This window comes from Manis pentadactyla, chromosome 6 (genome assembly GCF_030020395.1).
Source record: "Manis pentadactyla isolate mManPen7 chromosome 6, mManPen7.hap1, whole genome shotgun sequence".
NCBI classification, from domain to species: Eukaryota; Metazoa; Chordata; class Mammalia; order Pholidota; family Manidae; genus Manis; species Manis pentadactyla.
The window spans coordinates 41,460,137-41,475,171 of NC_080024.1; the positions used below are offsets into that span (position 1 = coordinate 41,460,137).

Here is a 15,035-nt window from a genome sequence, read left to right on the forward strand (position 1 = left end):
GCGTCTGGCCCTAGTGTTCACCGAGTAGTTCAGCCAGGAAGTCCCCTGAGAGTGATCTAATGGGCCTGTGGGAGGCAAAGGGATGATTGCTGACAATGCTGTTTTTTTAAAAAAAACTAACTTAGGCTTCCTACATATCTATTAGCACCTGCCACTTTATCTTCAAGGTACCCTTTTCTGAGTTCTGAAAACAATGACCAGAGAAACAAATACAATTCTAATTAAAATAAAACAAAAAAAAATCTTTAAAACATTGCTGTTTGCATTTCAAAATTTGAAGTAAAGATTATATATCACTATCATCTAGAGAGTATATGTAAAGAATGTATCTGGAGAATTAAAGAAAATTAGCCCATCTCAGACAATAAATCCAGTAAAAACAGACAATAAGTCCAATAAAAACAGATTTCAATAGAGTCATCAAGCCTTGACTGTTTCTTGACTTCAGGATCAATTAAACACCATTCATATCATCATATATGTGGACTTTGAATTTTAGAATTAAGATTCTATTGAATTTTATTTTCAATTCTATTCCATTGGTCTATATGTCTACCTTATGCCAATACCATACAATCTTGATTACTGTAGCTTTGTAGTACATTTTGAAATCAAGATGTATGAGGCCTCTAACCTGGTTTTTTTCAGGATTGTTTCAACTCTGCTGGATTTATCTACGCATTTCTTTATAAAATTTAGGGTCAGCTTTTCCATTTCTGGAAAAAAAGGACAGCTGGAATTTTGACAGGGTTTGTGGTAAATCTGTAGATCAGTTTGGGGAGTATTGCAATCTTAATATAATTTCTTATGCATTTTCTGTATGTAAGAATCTGTCAACTGCAAATATAGGTTTTTTTCTTTCAAATTTTGCTGCCTTTTCTTTTTCTTATGTAAGTGCATTGTCTAGAACCTCCAGTACAAAGTTGTATAGAAGTGGTGAGAACAGACATCCTTGTCTTGTTCCTGGTCTTAGAGAGGAAACTTTCTATTTGTCACCATTAAGTATGATGTTACCTGTGGGCTTTTTCTAAATGCCCTTTATCAGGATGAGAAAATTCCCTTCTATTCCTAATTTGTTGGGAATGTTGATCATGAAAGTGTGTTGAATTTTGTCAATTACTTTTTTCTATGTCTATTGAGATAATCTTGTGGATTTTATCCTTTATACCATGGTGTATTACATTGGTTGATTTCAAATGTTGAGCCAAGCTTTCATTTTGGGGATAAATTTTACTCGGTTATGGTGTATAATCATTTATATGTGTTGTTTGATTTGGTTTACTAATATTTTGTTGAGGGTTTTTGAATATATATTAATAAAAGGTATTGTTCTATAGTTTTATTGTGACATCTTTGGTTTTGGTACCAAAGTAATATTGGCCTCCTAAAATGGTTTAGTGTTTCCTCCCTGTCGGTCCCTCCCTGTCTCTGACCCGCAGGTAAGCGGGGAGATGCGATGAGATATCGAAGACCTGAAAGGACCAGCCAGGGGACTCAAAGCGTAACAGCGCAAGAGTGGTGTGGAGAGGGCACCCTTCGTATTTATTGAGCAAATACATGTTAACAACAATAGAATTCTGTAAGGGGGACTTAATAGACAACCATTAACTAACTTTAAACTTAATCCTCGGCAGTCTCCAGTCTCCTGGGGGGCGACGTCTTACAAGGTATTGAAACAATAGCAAGTGCAGTTAGGTCACAGAAACTGTTTTGGTCTTGTTTGTTCTGTTCCTGATCACTTATCAGGAATTACAGGAAAAATAATCAAGTCATATATGATTATACATTTGATTTCTATACTTGATTTATATATTAATCCCACACCTCCCCTTCTATTTTTGGGAGGAGCTTTTGAGGGATTGGTGTTAATTCTTCTTTAAATATTTTGTAGAACACACCAGAAGCCATCTGGTTCTAGGTGTTTGTGGGGAGTTTCTTGTTATTAAATATTATTCAATATCTTTACTTGTTATAGGTTATCATATTTTTCTACTTTGTCTTTTTAGTCAGTTCCAGTAGTTTGGGTCTTCCTAGGAATCTGTCCATTTCATCTAGGCTACCTAATTTATTGGCATACAATTATGCATAATATCCCCTCTTTTTCCTTTCTGTAAGTTCTATATAATACCCTTTTTTCATTCCTAATTTTAATAATTTATGTCTTCTCTATTTTTTCTTGGCTAATACAGATAAAGGTTTGCTAATTTTGTTGATCTTTTCAAAGAACCAAATTTTGGTTTGACTTATTTTCTCTAATATTTCTCTGTTATCTATTTTATGTTTGCTCTAATCATTATTTTCTTCTTCCTGTTGCCTTAGGTATAATTTGCTCTTTTCTTTTCTAGTTTCTTAAGATGGAAGCTTAGGTTATTGATTTCTTCTTTTTTAATATAGGTATCTACAGCTATAAATTTCTAAGTACCCCTTTACCTGCATACAATTCATTTTGTCATGTTTCCACTTTCATTCATCTCAAAGTAGTCTCTAATTTCCCTTGTAATTTCCTCTGTGACTCATTGTTTATTTAGAAATGAGTTAATTTCTCCATATATGTGAATTCCCCAAATTTCCTTCTTTTATTGTTTTCTAATTTTGTTTCATTGTAGTTGGAGAACATACTTTGTATCATTCCAGTCCTTTCAAATTTATTCAGACTTATTTTAGGGCCTAACATATGGTATATCCTGGAAATTTGTTTCATGTGCAAATGTGTATTCTGTTGTTGGGAGGAGTGTTTTATTGATGTCTGTTAGATCTACTTTTATAATGTTATTCAAGTCATCTGTTTCCTCATTGATCTTCTGAGTTGTTCTATCCATTATTGAAAGTAAGATACTGAAGTCTTCAACTATTATAGTTGAATCATTTATTTCTCTTCAATTGTGTTAGTTTTTGCCCTATGTATTGTGGCACTGTGTTGTTAAATCCATATATATTTATAAATGTCTTGATTGATCCTTGTTTCAATAAGTAATATTCTTCTTTAACTCACAGATTTATGTCTTATTGTCTGTTTTGTCTAATATTGATGTAGCCACTCCAGCTCTTTTCAGGTTACTGTTTACATGATACGTCTTTTTCTATACTTGTAGCCCATTTGTGTCTTTCAGTCTAAAGTGTGCCTCTTATAAACTGTATACAGTTGAAAGTTTTAAAAAATTCATTCTGCCTATCTTTGCTTTTCAGTTGGAGTGTTTAATCCATTTGTATTTAACATAATTACAGGATTTTTCTTAAATATTCTGTATTATTAAATACAGAAATAAATAGTATTTACATCTGCCACGTTACTATTTGTTTTTTTATAAGCATATAATATTTATATGTGTTTTTTGTTGCCCAATTACTGCCTTCTTTTATGGTAAGTAAATATTCCCAGTGCACTATTTTAATGCCCTTATTGTTTCTTTCATTATATACTTTTGGTTTATAGGTAACCAGAGAGTAACCAACAAAAAATGCATATTTGTATATGTACCTGTGTTGCTGTGATGCTGCCTTTACTGGTAAAAAAGTGTCATTTTTAAAATAAGATAATTTTTTTGGATCTGGCATGAGTAGATTCCTTTTCTCCTTTTGTTTTTCAAAGGCAGACATAAATGCATTAACCCACAACCTTCAGACTCTAGAGGAAAAGAATAAGCACCTGGCAGATCAAATAGCTTCCCTAGAACTTCAGCAAGTCACTTCTGATTACCATGGGGTGGGTATAAAAAGGTCAGTATAAATTAAGAATTAATGACTGAGTTAAAAAAAAAAAGCCATCAGTAGATAGGTTTTCTTCCTTTGAGTCTTAATAATTATCATTAAGTCAAATAATTCAAGCTAAATGTGGCACAGTCCTAGAGTATTCAAACAATAAAGGATTAAGAAAACAAAAATTTAAGGCAGATATTAAATACCACCTACACAGATGTTCTGCACTGCTGAACACAGTGCACAAATATTTCTAATGTTTTAAAATATTTCCTCTTCCATTAACAATGAGAAACAAACTTGTATTTCCCCCTGCTGTCTGACAGGTCCCTCTATTGGGCAATCAGTAATAAGTCTGATTTCTAAAAGCTATTTGACAAGGTCAACGCATTGCAAATGGTAGAGTTCTTAAAACACCTCCAAATGAAGGGGATTTAAAGAGATGATTGTTCTGTTAAGCAGCTAATAAGTTTCCTGTATGCTTTTGAATGCTTGAAAAAGAATTATTGCTTCTATAATATTCAAATCATCTTTGAAAATTCCATAGAAGTCCCTAATGTGAATCTGCCTTAATCTGATCTAAATACTTTCAAACTTTATTATAAGCTGCTCATTACTTTACCTATGAAAAATTACAGAGGGTAGATCTTAAATGCTCTTACATTATCATAGCTTGAGAACCACCTGCCTAGGTTTCAGTTTTGGCTGTGATGTTGGGTATGATCCTTAACCTCTCTGAGCCTCAGTTTCTTTATCTGTCAAAGTGGGGATAATAAAACTATTCTTAGGAGGTTGTCTGAGGATTAAGTAAACTAACAAATGTAAAGCACGTAGCAGGTAGATAAGATAGTTATTGAACTCTCAGTATCTGACTGTCCCAGAAGAAAAGCCTTTAAGTTCCTATTGGAGCAACAAGGTACATTAGCTCTAGTTCCTGGTCTTATCTCAGACAACCCTCCCTCCTACAAGATTGAAAATTTACCCATGTCCTTTCTTAGTGGCTAGACCTTAGCTGGGCTTATCTACCCATCTGGTTTTGGTCCCACTGGAAGACTACATCTCAGTATGCCTGATCTTTTCATGCCTCCACTACCAGGGAGCAGGTTTGTGGCCTTACCCCACTTATGACTTTTAGAGATAGAGCCAGTGATTTGCTAGATATTGATTCCTGCCTGCTCACCAAACCTCTTGATTATGGTCTCCCAGTGATTAGCCTCAGCTAAATTCCATCTTGCAGTTCTGGGTCTCCCCATATAATCTTCTCTGGCCTAGGCCACCTGTTAGTGCTCCAGTTGGCTGTAAGAGTCTTGAGGAATGAAATCAAGATCTCAGAAATTATTTTTTTAATCTTAGCAATATTATTAAACCTATTGCCATTCCATGCTTGCTGTATTTTTTCGTTCTTTGAGATTTAACACTTGAAATTCTCATTCAGAGCTACCTTCTAGTATGATTTCTTAATGATTTTTGGAGATATACATGTGAGTGTGTATATCAAGCCTAGAATGTCTAAAAGGCCTAGTTCTTCTAGCCGAGGCACCAGCAAGGAGAAACAATGCTTCACACAAGTGTGCCCTCTCGTAGACATATGCTATTATGAAAATATTTTGAAGAGAGAAAAAAGTGAATTACATGTTATTATATAATAATTTAGTTTGGAATGTGTTTTTGTTTCTATTTGGAAAATACAATACTTGAAGTAAAGTGCACTGATGACTGAAGAATAGCTGTAACTATGTCTTAGATAGTAGGAATACTCTTAGGTAGATTAATATCCCTAAATTTGTAGCTTTATCATTTTCAACTTGCCTAAGTTGAACACAAAACAAAAGTCTAAATTCTTTGGCTTTAAATAAGCAAAAGACCCCCTGTTCTATTATTCACAGATTAAGCAAATCTAAACCAGAAATAGTGATTATGTCAATATAGGATATTTACCAACATTAATAAGACTTTGAACTCAAGCTTTACACAAGTAATCCATAGTGCAGCTAGTTGGCCTGTGTGATTAAGAATGTGTGTTCTCACATTTGCTTTTGTATTATCCCCACAACTGATTTGTGAAGGTGACTCTGATATATGCAAATATCAGTATTTCCTGTTATTAAGATATAACACTGAAATTGATTATGGAAAGTAAAAATATAATCAATCACTAATACTGTTCCTGAAGTGCCAATAAAAACAAAATGTAATCAAAAGAAAACTATTTTGTACATATTTCTTCTGACAAAGACTGAGGAAAAAGACATATAAAAAAACTAGTATTATCAAATGCTGTGTGAATGAGAAAATTTATGAAATATAGAACCTTCAGTATTATTTGTCTCAGAAAACACTGTTGAGTGCTTCCTCAAATAATGCCAGTTTCCAATAAACTTTTTTTTCACTTCCTTTTACTATAGAAACTGAAGCATCTCCCACTGTCTGAGTACTTGTAATAATTTCCAGCTCCCTTTTTCATAAAGAACCATATAATCTTCAAACTGCATATCTGTAACCACTGATACAACCACCTCACATCTGGGTTGGATTGTAACTATAAAAGAATAATAGATATAACAGACATAGAATTAATGACCAAAGAATAACACACTGTGGCACTTGTAAAGCACTCATACTTTCATTAGCAGCCTCCCTACATGTTGCACATTAGCACTGTGATCAGCTATCTAGAGAAAAACTAAGAGGCAGCAGGAGCAAGTAAATGAATGCTGATTTCATTACTATAGAATGCTAAGGGCATAAACACTTGTTTAAAAAGGAAATTGGATATTCCATTTTATGCCTAAAGATACTGATACCTGTGTTTGCCTTATCAGCTTGCCCAGCAAAAGGTAAAAAGGTCTTGGGAAAAATTACTGAAAGTGAAAGTAAACTTACCTATGAAAAAGGAATACTCCAGGTATGAGATTTTGTTTTCTGATTTTTGTCTACATTTTTTATGCTAATTGTCAAGCTAAATACTGCTGCATTTTGAGAGAACCTTGCTCTACTAACTCTGTAACTGTGGACAAGTCTTTGAACCTACCTAATTTTGTTGCCTCATTAAAATCTAGGTGACTTCTATTCAGATACCTATCATATACTGAAGCCTGAAATTGTGAAGCCAAAGCCATTCTGTGATTACTTGAAGCTTTATTAAAACTACTTTATGCATGATCATTCACTGAGAATGTTGAGAGCTAATGCTGTCTTTGCTGATGAATTTTTATAACATATAAAAAGTAACACAGAAATAACCACAGAAATTGAAATTCAAAGTAATCACATAAACTTGAGTGAATGGGATGATGCTGTTATTTTGCTTCCTATGGGTTTGTCCCCATAGTACCCACAGAGCAGGAAGCTTGCCACTGATATGGCTAGGCCTGCATTGAACCAACTCCAGTGGAAACCACAAAGTTTAAATCAATGGATGTCAGACTTAGCTACACATTAGAGTCACCTGGAGAACTTTTGATGTTCCTCATGGTGGGAAGTATATGTCTGCTATTCACTTTAAAATGAATCATAGAAAAAGAAAAGTTTGGAATTGGAGGGAAAAAAAGATGGCTTAGTAGGAAGGCAAGGTAGAAACCTCCTCCCAAAAACACATAAAACATGAAAATATAGCAAATACAACTAAACCTCAAAATGACCTGAAGACTACAGAACAGACTACCTACACCTGGGGAAGAAAAGAAGGCCTCACAGAAAAGGGTAAAGTTGCAAAGCAGAGATCCAGCAGGACCCAAGCCCTCCCCACCCCCAGCCCACAGGATAAAGAAGAGGAATGGAGCAGGGTGGGAGTAGGAGCCCAGGATTGCTGAACACCTGACCCTGGAGATCTCCTCTGGGAGCACGAGCCCACATTACATGGTACTCTGGTGATGAGTGGGGCTGGACAACAAAGACAGCAGAACACTCAGGAAGGCTGAGATTTCAGCTGCTTGTGGAGAACAGGCACACTCTACTGGCCCCCCTGAGACAAAAGCAGAGCAGGCAGTTTGAAAGACTTCCCAACAGTGGGAGGGGTGCCAGCGGGGTGAGGGTTAGATGGAGCTCTCTGCTCAGGAGAAAGGGCAGGTGGATGATGCCTCCCCAGCCCACCCTCAGCCCAGGAGTTCAGGAACACTTGGGAGCCCCAGACACTCTATCTCCACCACTAGCAACATAGTCTCAGGCTCCTCCCGGCGTGCACAGCCTGCGGATGGCCCACTTGGCCTGGCAGTGGTCTTAGACTTTGCTGCTGCATAGGCAGAGGGTGATGCTACCAGCTTTCTCAGACCCATTTCAGACCAGGTGGGGAAGTGCCTGTGGGAGTCAGTTCCTGGAGCTCCTTCCTCCTGGGAGGGGAAGTTGTGGGAGCTGGGGGGAGCCAAATTCTGTGCTGCGGGCCTGGGCAGACACACATACAAGCCCACACACCCCATTAACCCTGAAGCCCCTGCCACTGCTGCAGGCCAGGCAAAGGATAGCCTGCCAATAGCAACTCCAGATGAGACTTCTACACTGATCACAAAGGTGCGACTGAAGCAAATTGCCCACCTGGAATCAGACCACAGCAAGCCAGACAGAAAGGCAGCCCCACATACTACAGGCCAACAGCTGGGGCTCCTGCAGTGGATAGTAAAGTGTCTTGAGCTTCTGGGCACTAGAGGGTGCTGCCTTCATAAAGCTATTACACCATAGGAAGAAACATAGAAATTGGCCAAATGAGGAGACAGAGGAATATGGTCCAAACAAAACTACAAGACTAGATACCAGAAAGACAGCTGAATGAACCTGACATCACCAATCTTCTAAATGAAGACTTAAAAGTAAAACTCATAAACTTGCTCATGTATCTACAGAAAAATACTCATGATCTCAGGGAGGACGTCAACAAAAAGATAGGATATCTGCAAAAGAGCCACTGAGAGCTGGAGAATACAGTATCTGAAATGAAACATACAATGGAGGGATTTAATAGCAGACTTTCACAGGTTGAAGAAGTTGTAAATGATATGGAAATTAGGGAACCATAAAACAGAGAAAAAATGATCTCTAGGAATGAAACATAATAAGAGAGCTGTGTGACCAATTGAAACAAAACAATACTCGCATAATAGGGGTACCATGAGAAGAGAAAGACAAAGTGATAGAAAGTCTCTTTGAGGAAATAATTGTTGAAAACTATCCCAGTCTGGGGAAGGAAACAGACACTCAGATCATGGAAGTTCTGAGAGTCCCTAACAAAAGGAACCCCAGGAAGACAACTCCAAGACAAATAATTACACTGGCAATAATCAAGGACAAGGAGAGAGTATTGAAAGAAGCCAGAGAGAGAGAAAAGATTATTTATACAGGAAACTCTATTATCCTATCAGCAGACTTCTCAGCAGAAAATTTACAGGCCAGAAGGGAGTATCATGATATATTTAATGTAATGAAACAGAAGGAACTTCAACCAAGAATACTCTATCCAGCAAGATTATCATTTAAATTTGAAGCAGAGATTATATAATTTTCATATAAACAAAAGTCAAAGGAATTTACCACCACCAACCCAGACCTACAGAATATGTTAAAGGAACTGCTGTAGACTAAATTGTATCAAACAGCTTCTCAGATCACAAAGGTATGATACTAGAAATAAATTACTCAAGGAAAACAAAAAAGCCTACAAACACCTGGAGGCTAAACAATGTGCTTCTAAATAATCATTGGATCAATGACCAAGTTAAGAGAGAAATCAAGCAATATATGAAGACAAAACAAAAACACAACAGCTCAAAAACATGTGGGATGCAGAGAAGGCAGATCTAAGAGGAACGTACATAGCAATGCAGGCTTACCTCAGAAAACAAAAACAACCCCAAATAAACAGTCTAAAGTCACAATTAAAGAAATTAGAAAAAGAACAAATGAAGTCCAAAATTAGTAAAAGGAGGGAAATAAAGATCAGAGCAGAAATAAATAAAATGAATAAATGAAAAATAAAAATAGAAAAAAATAGATGAAATCAGGAGCTGATTCTTTGAGAAAATAAACAAAATAGATAAACTTCTAGTCAGACTTATCAAGAGAGTATATACATGTAAACAAAATCAGAAATGAAGAAGGAGTAATCACAATGGACACCACTGAAATACAAAGAATTATTGGAGAATACTATGAAATATTATATGCGAATAAATTGGACAACCGAGAAGAAATGGACAACTTTCTAGAAAAATACAACCTTCCAAGACTGACCCAGGAAGAAACAGAAAATCTGAACAGGCCAATTACCAGAGCAATGAAATTGAATTGGTAATAAAAACTACCTAAAAACAAAATCCCAAGTCCAGATGGCTTCACAGCTGAATTTCATCAAACATTTAAAGAAGAGCTAGTACCCATCCTTCTTAAAGTATTCCAAAAAGTAGAAGAGGAGGGACTACTTCCCAACTCATTCTATCACTTCCAAACACCATCACTAATACCAAAACCAGACAAAGACACCATACACACACACAAAAAAAAGCAAATTACAGACCAGTATCCCTGATGAACATAGATGCAAAAATCCTCAATAAAATATTAGCAAACCAAATTCAAAAATACATCAAAAAGATCATCCATCTTGACCAAGTGGGGTTATTCCAGGTATGCAAGGATGGTCCAATATTAGAAAATCCATCAATATCATACATCACATCAACAAGAAAGACAAAAATCACATGATCATCTCAGCAGATGCTGAAAAAGCATTTGACAAAATTCAACATCCATTCATGATAAAAGCTCTCAACAAAATGGGTATGGAAGGTACATACCTCAACCTAATTAAGGCCATATATCACAAACCCACAGCCAACATCATACTCAGTAGTGAAAAGATGAAAGATTTTTCTCTAAGATCGGGAACAAGACAACGATGCCCACTCTCCCCACTTTTATTCAACACAATACTGGAGGATCTAGCCAAGGCAATCAGACAACACAGAGATAAAAGGCATTGAAATTGGTAAGGAAGTAGTTCAACTCTCAATATTTGCAGATGACATGACATTTTACATAGAAAACCCTAACAACTCTACCAAAAAACTACTAGAACTAACAGCTGAATTCAAAGGTTGCAAGATACAAAATTAATACATAGAAATATGTTGCATTCCTATATACTAACAATGAACTAGCAGAAAGAGAAATCAGGAAAACAACTCCATTTAAAATTGCATCAGAAAGAATAAAATACCTAGGAATAAACCTAACCAATGAGGTGAAAGATCTCTACTTTGGAAACTATAAGACCCGCATGAGATAAATTATAGAAAACAACAAAAAAGGAAATCTGTGCACATGGACAGGAAGAATTAATATTGTCAAAATGGCCATCCTGTCTAAGGCAGTCTACAGATTCAGTGCAATCCCTATCAAAACACCAAAAGCATTCTTCAATGAACTAGAATAAACAGTTCTAAAATTCATATGGAACCATAAAAGACCCCAAATAGCCAAAGAAATACTGAGAAGGAAGAACAGAGCTGGAGGGATTATGCTCCCTGACTTCAAGCTCTACTACAAAACCACAGTAAACAAAACAATTTGGTACTGGCACAAGAACAAACCCATAGATCAATAGAACAGAATAGAGATCCCAGATATAAACCCACACATATATGGTCAATTAATGTATGATAAAGGAGCCGTGAATATACAATGGGGAAATGACAGCCTCTTCAACAACTGGTGTAGGGAAAACTGGACAGCTACATGTCAGAAAATGAAACCAATTTATTGTCTAACCCTATACACAAAGGTAAACTCAAACTGGATCAAAGACCTGAATGTAAGTCATGAAACCACAAAACTGTTAGGAAGAAACACAGGCAAAAATTTCTTGAACATAAACATGAGCAACTTTTTCTTGGACACATCTCCTCAGGCAAGGGAAATAAAATAAAAAATGAATAAGTGGTACTACACCAAACTAAAATCTTCTGTACAGCAAAGGATGCCATCAGCAGGACAAAAAGGCACCTTACAATATGGGAGAATTTATTCATAAGTGACTCATCTGATAAGGGGTTAACATCCAAAATATATAAAGAACTCACATGCCTCAACACCCAAAACACAAATAACCCGATTAAAAAATGGGTAGATACCTGAACAGACGCTTCTCCAAAGTAGAAATACAGATGGTTGACAAGCACATGAAAAGATCCTCCACATTGCTAACCATCAGAGAAATGCAAATTAAAACCACAATTAGATATCACTTCACACCAGTTAAGATAGCCTCTACGCAAAAGACAAGAAATAACAGATGCTGGCGACTATGTGGAGAAAGGGGAACCCTCCTATAGACTGCTGGTGGGAATGTAAACTAGTACAACCATTGTGAAAAGCAATATGGAGATTCCTCAAAAAACTAAAAATAGAAATACCATTTGACCCAGGAATTCCACTCCTAGGAATTTACCTGAAAAAATCAAGATCACAGATTCAAAAAGACATATGCACTCCTATGTTTATCGCAGCACTATTTACAATAGCCAAGAGATGGAAGCAACCTAAGTATCCATCAGTAGATAAATGGATAAAGAGGTGGTACATATACACAATGGAATATTATTCAGCCATAAGAAGAAAACAAATCCTACCCATTTGCAACAACATGGATGGAGTTAGAGGGTATTATGCTCAGTGAAATAAGCCAGGCAGAGAAAGACAAGTACCAAATGATATCACTCATCTGTGGAGTATAACAACAATGCAAAAACTGAAGGAACAAAACAGCAGCAGACTCACAGAACCCAAGAATGGACTAAGTGTTACCAAAGGGAAAGGGACTGGGGAGGATGGGTGGGAAGGGAGGGATAAGAGGAAAAAGGGGCATTAAGATTAGCACACATAATGTGCAGGGGGCGGGCAGGGAGGGGCAGAGGGAAGACAGTATAGCACAGATAAGACTAGTGATCCTATAGCATCTTACTGATGGATAGTGACTGTAATAGGGTATGTGGTGGGGACTTGATAATAGGGGGGAATGTAGTAACCACAATGTTCTCATGTGAACCTTTGTAAGACTGTATATCAAGCGGGAAAGACAAATACCAAATGATTTTGCTTATATGTGGAGTATAAAAACAAAGCAAAACAGAAGGAACAAAATCTCAGCAGATTCATAGACACTGAGAAGGGACTAGTGGTTACCAAGGGGGGAGGGGTTGGTGGTTGGAGGGAGGGTAAGGGGGATATTGGGGCACAATAATTTGCAACCATAATATACGTTGGTCACAGGGATGGTAGTTAAGCACAGAGAATACAAGTAATGATTCTATAACGTCTTCCTACATTGATAAATAGTAGCCTCACTGGAGGGGGTGGGGGTGGGGATTTAATAACAGGGGTAACTGTTGAACCACTGTGTTCTATATTTGAAAACAATATACTATTGTACATCAATACTAAAAAAAACAGAAAAGGAAAGTGGATGGATAGAGGAAATGAAAATGAAAGATGGATAGTTAGACGATAAGCAAGTACAAAAAATGTTAATGGTAGAATTTGGATGGTGGGTGTACATACATTCACAGTAAAATTCTCTCAACTTTTCTGTATCTTTAAAATTGTTCATAATAAAATATGAGGGAAAAAATCACAATGACAAGGCTTGCACCCTACAGCAATTAAATTGGAATCTTGGGGAGTAGGCCCCAGGGTTCAGTACTTCTGAAAGCTATGGGATGATTCCAATGTGCAGCAATAGTCAAGGATCACTAGACTACATGGGATGAAGTGAAGTCCAGTTAGGCTTGGCAGCTGCAGACATACCTCATTTTACTGCACTTCACTTTATACAGATTTTACAAATTGAAGGTTTGTGGCAACCCTGCATCAAATAAATGTATAGATATTATTTAATTATTTAATTTTTTAATTGTGATATCACTGATGTACAATTACTTGAACATTAGGGTTACTAGACTCCCCCCATTATCAAGTCCCCCCACGTGTCCCCTTACAGTCACTGTCCATCAGCATAGTAAGATGCTATGGAATCATTACTTGTCTTCTCTGTATATACTGCCTTTCCTGTGTCTCCCCACCTACATTATGTGTGCTAATATCGATATCATTTTTTCTACAGCATTTGGTCACTTCATGTCTCTGTTACATTTTTGTAATTCTCACAACATTTCAAACTTTTTCATTATATTTGTTATGGTGATCGGTAATCAGTGATTACAGATGCCTGAAAGCTCAGCTGATGTTTAGCATTTTTTAGCAATAAAGTATTTTTTCTTTCAGGTATATACATGGATCTTTTTTTTTAGACATACTGCTTCTGTATACCTAATAAGCTACACTGTATAACTTTTGTAAGTCCTGGGAAATTAAAAAAATCATTTGACTTGCTTTTTTGCAATATTTGCTGTATTGCTGTGGTCTGGAACTGAACCCAGTATCTCTGATGTATGCCTGTATTGAGCTGATTTTATAAATAATCTACTAGCGGCTTGACAGACATGTCAGTTGTAACTCATCTCATCTGCTGAAGGTGCTTACCATAGATTAGCTGAAGAGAACAGGCCCAGAAATGGCAGGCTATCTTAAGGGCAGTTGATAAACCTTGGTTGTGGAACAGTGCCTGTAAAAAAGAGAAAGCTATTTGATCACTATTTGTGCATTTTTAATTAATATTTTCCAGAGGCAGTGATGCATTTAAGTATAATCATCTATACCTGTGTAACCCTGAGCAATCTTAATTTTCTTGAGTTTCATCTATTCACCTATAAGATGAGAGGGAGAAACACACCTCTCTTACCTAATTCTCACTGGCAAAGATAGTCAGTAGTATAGGCTGGGTGCATAGATAACTACAGGTACAGAAGAACTTTCTCCTTTGTAAAACTAATAATGCTATTGAAGCTATGACCCATGATTTTGTCCTTATCTTTCCTGAAAGGAATGAAATATATTCTTAAGTACTTAGGAAAAATCTCTAAGTGCTCATAGCCAACCTAAAACCAAAATTTGGCTGGGAATGGAATAAATTTAAAATTTGTTAGTGAGTCTGATGTTATTACCTAAACCTTTTAGACTTCAATTACATAATATTTGAAGTTATCCTCATAATCCTAAAGAGAATGCATGCCTTTTTTTCTGCTCATATTCTGTTAATAGATATTTAGGCAGTTTCCAACTGCTTAAAAACAATGCTGGTATCATGAATTCTTGTATGTGTCTCCTTGTACTCATATGCAGAAGATTTCCTAGGCTAGGTATAATTGGTGGGAAGAAAATTACTGGGTTGTAGGATGCACATATCTTGAATTTTACCAGAGTTTGTCAAATTTTCCTAAAAGTAGTTCTACCAGTTT

General features: G+C 36.4%; 1 protein-coding gene across 1 annotated transcript in view; it reads left to right on the forward strand.

The window, feature by feature from the left end:
- Window positions 1–15,035, forward strand: part of LOC118908135 (coiled-coil domain-containing protein 150-like) — a 43,061-nt gene that overhangs the window by 26,175 nt on the left and 1,851 nt on the right. The window contains exon 4 of the mRNA XM_057503752.1: window positions 3,590–3,703. Within this exon, the coding sequence (XP_057359735.1) occupies window positions 3,590–3,703 (114 nt within the window). The remainder of the gene's footprint in view (window positions 1–3,589; window positions 3,704–15,035) is intronic.